At 36.5% G+C, this 7981-nt stretch overlaps 1 protein-coding gene across 1 annotated transcript in view; it reads right to left on the bottom strand.

The window, feature by feature from the left end:
• The window catches only part of LOC125650242 (centrin-3), a 15525-nt gene extending 7599 nt beyond the window's left edge, over positions 1-7926 (bottom strand). The window contains exons 1-4 of the mRNA XM_048878365.2: positions 7792-7926; positions 4003-4138; positions 3607-3721; positions 3220-3334 (exon numbers count right to left, since the gene is read on the bottom strand). Of these exons, the coding sequence (XP_048734322.1) occupies positions 3220-3334; positions 3607-3721; positions 4003-4138; positions 7792-7808 (383 nt within the window). The 5' untranslated portion in view covers positions 7809-7926. The remainder of the gene's footprint in view (positions 1-3219; positions 3335-3606; positions 3722-4002; positions 4139-7791) is intronic.
• Between the last annotated feature and the right edge of the window lie 55 nt (positions 7927-7981).

Raw genomic sequence — 7981 nt, 5'->3', positions numbered from 1 at the left:
TCTACGTATGTAAGATACAGATATTCTATGAAAGAATGGTATGTAAGATATTTCTATCTTTCATATCACGTGACGTTTATCTTACATATCCCATGACGTCATAATCAATACACAACTAGCTTGCAACTTACCTCGCCTCGATTGACGAACACTATAGCGCAAAGCTCTTGTACAAAAATTGACAGATTGTAATGTCCCTGACAATCTCCAGGTGTATGTGACCGGACACAAGAATACAAATTCCTTGAACAATTACTGCACACTCAACAACAGTCACAAATTCCTCATACACCTGTATGTCATCCGGTGCATTATGCCAGTTCACAGAAACCCAGCCCACACAGTCTGTTACTTCTAGGCCTACCTCCACATTTACTCTGTCAACGTCTACTGTCCGTGTCTCAGGTGAAATAAGTGCCTTCAATGTCCATGAGACTCGAGTCCTTGCACGCGTGAAAAACGAAAGTCTAGCCATGCCCATATTCACCAACAAAAACCACTTGGAATTTCTCTTCACACACTCGTCATTAAATAACTGCTCAATTAATATCAATATCAATGCTCCTCTAAGAAAAAAAACGTGCAGTTGTGGATTCATATTCTGATTAGGTCTGTCAAAATGTTTCGCGCTGATGGACTGTCGAGTTACGTCACGCATCACCCTGATTATTGATTTATTCAAAGAGGAATAACTCTAATACAATTCACTTATACACTCGTCGGCCGATTTTTTGTTGGCAACGTTGTTGCCAAAATGAAGGTCGTAGAATTCGATTCTGGTGTTATTTTTAATGTACAGTGAAAAATTAATTAATTGGAAAATTCTCAAAATGGCGTCGCTAGGCACAAGGAAAACGGAAAACTCTAGAAATATGAGAGAAAAATACTCTCTTATGAGTTGCCATGAAATATTAAGGTGAGTCCACCCTCGGGGTTGCAAAAACCCAGCCCACACGGTCTATTACTTCCCCTCGGGAACCCTCGGGTGGAATCACCTTATATTTCATGGCTACTCATAAGAGAGTCTTATATTCCTATATGATCCTATATGAAATTTTAACCCTATTGTTGCCCCACTCTCTGGCCCAGGAGTTTGTCGTGTGGACAAACCAGTACCTTTACTATATATACAGGGTTCATGAATTAGACAAAGTTAAAATTTCATTATATAAGAACACTTTCAAAAAAGTTTAACCTGTTTTTGGTTTTAATTAGTAGGTCTACAGAAGATTTTTTTCAAATACCACAACCTATTTTCGCTATATTTTAACTATATTCAACTTCACTATTTTTTAATTACCTCCCCTTGGAAGGGAGCATTTCCCTTCAACTGAATAAATTTGACCCATGGATGCTACATGTCAAGTTTGGATGAAATTAATTTTAATGGACTTAACTTGGATCAGAAAAGCTAAGGCGTAAAAAAATAATTGTGTAGTTCTGATTTCTTGACCTACATGTACCTTAATTTTCGATCCCCGACCAATTTTTTTAAAATCCTATTCTTCTAATTGAATTGTCTGCCCTTGATTACCCCATAAAAGTTGATAACACTAGGAAAATTAAGACAACCAAAAAGTACAAGGATATTGTAAATTTGTATGACACTTACTCAATATTTCAAGATCGAAGGATTCATAGCTTCATGTATATATTTCTTTTATCATGAAATATCTACTGGAGTTACCAATCATTTTAATATTTGTTCCACAAAAATTAAAAAATAAACAAGAGGCCCATGTGCCACATCGCTCACCTGAGTCACCTTGGCCCATATCTCAAGACTTTCCATATATATTTGCATGTGAAACCTTAGTCCCTATTGTGGCCCCAACCTACCCCTGGAGGCCATGATTTTTACAAACTTGAACCTGCACTATGTCAGAAAGATTTCATGTAAATGTCAACTTCTTTGGCCCAGTGGTTCTTGAGAAGGAGATTTTCAAAGATTTTCCCTATACATTTGTATGTAAAACTTTTATCCCCTATTGTGACCCCAACCTACACCCGGGGGCCATACTTTGCACAAACTTGAATCTGCACTATGTCAGGAAGTTTTCATGTAAATCTCAGCTCTTCTAGCTCATTGGTTCTTGAGAAGAAGATTTTAAAAGATTTTTCTTATATATTTGTATGTAAAACTTATCCCCTATTGTGGCCCCAACCTAACCCCGGAGGACATGATTTGAACAAACTTGAATCTGCACTGTGTCAGAAAGCTTTCATGTAAATCTCAGCTCTTCTGGCTCATTGGTTATTGAGAAGAAGATTTTTAAAGATTTTTCCTATATATTTGTATGTAAAACTTTGATCCCCTATTGTGGCCCCATCATGCCCCCCGGGGCCATCATTTGAACAAACTTAAATCTCCACAATGTTAGGAAGCTTTCATGAAAATATCAGCTTTTCTGGCTCAGTGGTTCTTGAGAAGATTTTTAAAGGTTTTCCCTATATATTTGTATGCAAAACTTTGATCCCCCTTGTGGCTCCATCCTACCCCTGGGGGCCATGATTTGAACAAACTTGAATCTACACTGTCAGAAAGCTTTCATGTAAATATCAGCTTTTCTAGCTCAGTGGTTCTTGAGAAGATTTTTAAAGATTTTCCCTATATATTTGTATGTAAAATTTTGATCCCCTATTGTGGCCCCATCTAACCCCCGGGGGCCATGATTTGAACAAACTTGAATCTGCACTATGTCAAGAAGCTTTCATGTAAAATTCAGCTTTTCTGGCCCAGTAGTTCTTGAGAAGATTTTTAAATGACCCCACCCTATTTTTGCATTTTTGTGATTATCTCCCCTTTGAAAGGGACATGGCCCTTCATTTGAACATACTTGAAAGCCCTTCATCCAAGGATGCTTTTGACGAAGTTTGGTTGAAATTGACTCAGTGGTTCTGGAGAAGAAGCCAAAAATGTAAAAAGTTTACAGACAGACGGACAACAGTCGATCAGGAAAGCTCACTTGAGCTGAAAGCTCAGGTGAGCTAAAAGTATGTGACCTACCTACCCTATTTCTGAAAAGCATACAATAGGAACTACACAACTGTTTTGGGTCTATCTTGAGCCTTTGAACTAAATAGCCACATTATACTTAACAATGCAGAAAATAAAGATGCAGCTATCAAAACAAAAGAAACAATGTACTTTATCTGTTCATCTTGTTTATGTTTGACATTAAACATTGGGTCTGTATAAAGAGCCCTCTGTCCCTTTACCTGGCTACCCGGCGTAAATTTCGGAGACTGATTTTTCCTGATGTGTCATCATCAAACAGTTTGAAGGCTTTCAGGATTTCCTCCTGGGGGTCTCTCTCTAACATCATGTCTGTCACTGACAAAACACACAACAGTAAAAACAACTTTATCTAACTCATTCACATTAAAGTTTCTTCTAAAGAAAAGCAACTTTTATGTATAAGTAAACAGATTGTGTAAACAAAAAACATACTAAGCAGTGCTTGTAGTATCTTGAGGATGTGGTATACCTGAAGTAATCTACATGTAAATTGACATGTGAAGCAAGCTAAATACTTATAAGCATACCTGAGTAAACATTTACAAAACTACACATTTTGTGATAGTATTGGTTCTGCCTTTACTTACTGACTTCATTGAAATCTTCAAATGAAATTTTCCCAGTTCCTTCTCTGTCATAGTCTCGGAGTATTTTCAATACATCAGCTTTCTTCACGTCAAAACCTAGAGCCCTCATTGCAACCTGGTAATGAAGAAAATCCATAATAACTCTAAAAATGGCTGATGATTGAAGAACATGACAATATTTCACATCACCAACTACATTTTTATAATTTGAAGCTTTTGTATATGTCTCTTTTGCTTTCATGAAGTACTTCTAGTCAAACTGGGTTTCACTAGATCTTGGTTTCAGATTTTCCTTTTGCTTTCACAAGCGTCTCGTGCCATTGTTACTACAGCTGAACACACTGAGTCGTTGTACTCAGACAATTTGGTTATTTTAATCAAAGTTATGTACAGTACCTTGAGTTCATGGTAATCAATAGCTCGGTCTTTGTCTGTATCAAACAAATCAAATGCCTCCTTAATTTCCTGCTTTTGTTCATCAGCTAATTCTCTCTTCTTCTTTTTCTTGCTCTTGTCCAAAGCAAACTCTGCTCTGCAACAGATAGTTAATCACGATAGTTAATCTATATAACAATTACTTCTACTGAAGAAACTTTTAACAGATCAACTTTTAAGGTATATTGTACAAGATGCATACATCAGTATCATTTATGCAATCCAGCTAGGGTATTATCCTAAGTTTCTTTCAAGAGACAAAGAAAAGTATCTTTGAAAAAATGTAAGATTTATATAATTAAGTTTTTTCATTCTCATATTTGAGAAGGTAATACAACAATCTAATTAAAACCAGATCCTAGGATACGCTCACAATCGCTATAATAGGATCTGACATAACCCCATTGGGTGTCATGTCCACATGACCTTTTGCTTGTAATATTCATGAGAACTATCAGCCAGTCAGATTGCGCCATACAGACAATGATGGCTATTCAGGCGGTTCCCAGCAATTCATAAACAAGTTGCAGTAATCGCTTTCCCACGAAGTTTATTGCACACTATAAAATTCTTGTTCTCACATAAGGAATTCTAAACTTTCGCAATAATGCCGAATCTATTCCGTTCATACAAACAACAAAACATATGATATAAAATACACCCAAATTAAATTAATTGTGAATTGCAATTTATGTATGAATAGGGATGGGTACGATTTGAATAGTTTTCAAGATGGTTTTCTTAATTAACGCGAGGAATATAACGCCAGTCGACGTAAACGGTGCATTGTGACGTCACCTCTAACTGTGATGTGTTTTCTTTCAAACCAAACAATCGCAGCTATTTTCCTTGAATTGTGTACACCGACGATTTCAAAGCCGACACGCTGATTGGTTGACATAAAGTTCATCTGAACATGACCCCTAATCGGGTTATGTCAGACCTACTTACGCAGAGTATACGGCGCGGATCTAAGAAGTCTGATTTTAATTAGCTTGGTAATACAAGAGAGAATCATATTCTAAGTCATGATGGGTTAATGTATCCTGTGCTTACACAAAATTACTCATTTTCAGGGTTAGCGTTAACTATTTGACAACTAACACTTAGTCTGGAATAGGTACAACAAAATCAAGGTAAGGGTTAGGGTTAGATTACTTGTGTAGTGTAGGAGAGGAGAAAATCTATGGCTGGACTGGGAATCAAATATGGGACCCCTGCATTACTAGTCAGGTGCTCTAACCACTGAGCTATTCAGGCTAATATCCACAGTTCATTCTGACTGACCAGAATCTGTTACCTTTTGTTTACATGTGCGAGTTGTTGTTTCCAGGTGTTGATTATGTCATCAATTTCGCAGTTACTGTAGTGTTTGCAAATATACACAGAACACGTCTTCAATTTTTTCCCGAAAATGAACTAATAGAAGGAGAGTATGCAAATTAACATGGGCACCCCAAAATTTAAGCCCATTTACTTATTACTTTTTCAAACAAACCTTCGAATTAATATAAAGTATACCAAAAGTCTAGAAATTTACACTATGTTATAGTATTTTAAATTGACGTTTAGTTGCACATTCAACCTATATACGTTTTTACAGTTACAAACTTTTGGCAAACCTATATTAACAATGGTCCAAAATAGGTGACGTCACCGTTTTAGGACCACAGTGACATGGTTTTTTGTTACAAAAACGTATTCAATTAACATACCTGACCAATGGATTTGGAATTTTTGGATGAAAGTATTTAAGGAATTTAAAGGTACAGACTGTGGACAAAAGTATTCGCACGGGCAATGGCGGCCATTTTGTTTATCGAAAAAGCTTGACGGTAAACAAACATGTTTTTGGAGTGTCTGAACAGGACAAATTACTTGTAAATGCAAAAATATTGTAAATAAACAATTTGTTTCTATCAATAATCAATAAAAATATATAAAAGAATGTCAAGTACCTTAATATTTTCGTGATATACCCTCGGGCCCTTTGAACTTTGCGCACTCGTTGTGGAAGGGTGCATGGAGATTTTGTATAATTTACTCTAAATGAAGTCCAGATTTAAAGAATTTTGTGATACAGTTCATCACCAGAATTTAATATACAAATGTGATATGAAGTTTTCTTTTAATTACCAGTCAAATGTTTTCTACGGGGCATAAATCAGGTGATTGTGTTGGCCACTTCAGTGCTGGAATTTGTTTGTCCGTTTTGTAATTGGTTGAAAGACAAGATCAATGAACAGGTGTATGGTCATCCATAAACAGATAATTGTCATCTTGAAAGAGTTTTGCTGTACAGGCCACAATTTATCTACATAATTTTCAGAGTTATTCATGCTGCTATATGTATTGACTCTGCAAAGAGTAATAACGCCATGACACGTAATGCATCCCCAAACATTTTACCAGTTTCTGGGGAAAATACAGTCCGACAGTCAAGCTTTATATCACTTCTTCTCCATATATATACTCGACAGTATTTTCCAAAGACAATCTGGCACTTGTCAGAAGAAATTACCACTTTCCTTTCATTTTCCACGGTCCAGTTTATTTTACCCGCACACCATTGCACACTTTTTACACGATTGACAACTCGGACCGTATTTTCTTGATACAAACACATATTTAGTATCCATTTCTGTCTTAAACATCGCCAAATAGTTTTCTTCGAAATATTTGCATTGTTATTTTCATTACATCTTTGTAACGTCCTACAGTGGTCTTTTTCTGTCCAACTGTGTCTATCTAACAAGTCTCCGTTGTGCACGTGCACTCACTAATTTCTTTCGTCCACTTCTTTGTTAGTTTTCTGTTGTACCTCGCACTCGAAACTTATTCCAAGCACTATAAACAGTTGATATAGGAATTCTTAATAATTTTCCAACTTCCCCCTGAACTTTTACAGCCCAGAAATAATGCTACGATGTTTTCTTAGCAGCCTATACCGAGTTCCGATGTTTACAACCCATGTTTTCTAATCACTCCCTTGCATGTATAAACAGAGTTGCAGACGAACACAAACATCATTACGTCACATAATTGACCTTCAATTCTTTGAATACATCATCGGTGAAAGGATAACTCATGTCTGTGCAAAGAGAGATAACCCGCAATGTACGATACTCGATAAACACGTTTGAAAAATGACGCGATCGTGCGAATACTTTTGTCCACAGTCTGTAGGTGTGTTGTTTATTTATCTAATCCAAATGATTAATGACAAAATCGCGGTTTATCACTAAGGTCACCGAAACTACCAGTCAGTCACCAATACTTTCTTTTCCCTTTCTAGCTCCTCTCTTTTATTCACCCCTTGGCCTAGTCCGAAATATCTGACGTTTTCTTGGCTTTTTTATGATTTTGATATTTTAATACCGTGCCAGGATAACGGTAAATATCAAAATCATAAAAAAGCCTGGAAAACGTTAGATATTTCGGACTAGCCTTGGCTAGGCCTACGAAAATCACTCATCACATTGACAGATGCAAGACGAGATGCATACAATGTGTAGACAGCGACAGGCAGGCCTAGTGGCGGGTAATTTGGTTTAGCTGTGGTAGTTTGACTAACACTACGTGGGCGTTAGTCAAAATATCAGTCAAGCAGATTCGATCTCATCGAGATAATATTTTGAGCATTTCGATTTCAAAGTTTTATGGTTACAACTTCCACGCCGGGACCCATGTTTATATGGCAGTGACATTCAAGAAAAGTTTAATTATAGAACTTATATCATCTTGACTTACCTAAGAGCTAGGCTCATTTCTGCGACAATAGATGTGTAGTGGAACTTTCGTCGATTCGTCGAGTAGAAACTTGTTTCTTTTAAAAAGCCGCTTTCAATTCAGTATTAGTTTCGTATACATTGCTGACCATTATTTTTATTATTCAGACTGTCTAGTACAATGATATTTCACACAATAAGATTATGTAAAT

Source organism: Ostrea edulis, chromosome 5, assembly GCF_947568905.1.
Source record: "Ostrea edulis chromosome 5, xbOstEdul1.1, whole genome shotgun sequence".
NCBI classification, from domain to species: domain Eukaryota; kingdom Metazoa; phylum Mollusca; class Bivalvia; order Ostreida; family Ostreidae; genus Ostrea; species Ostrea edulis.
Note: the sequence above shows the minus strand (reverse complement) of the source record. Positions and strands in the feature narration are given on the sequence as shown.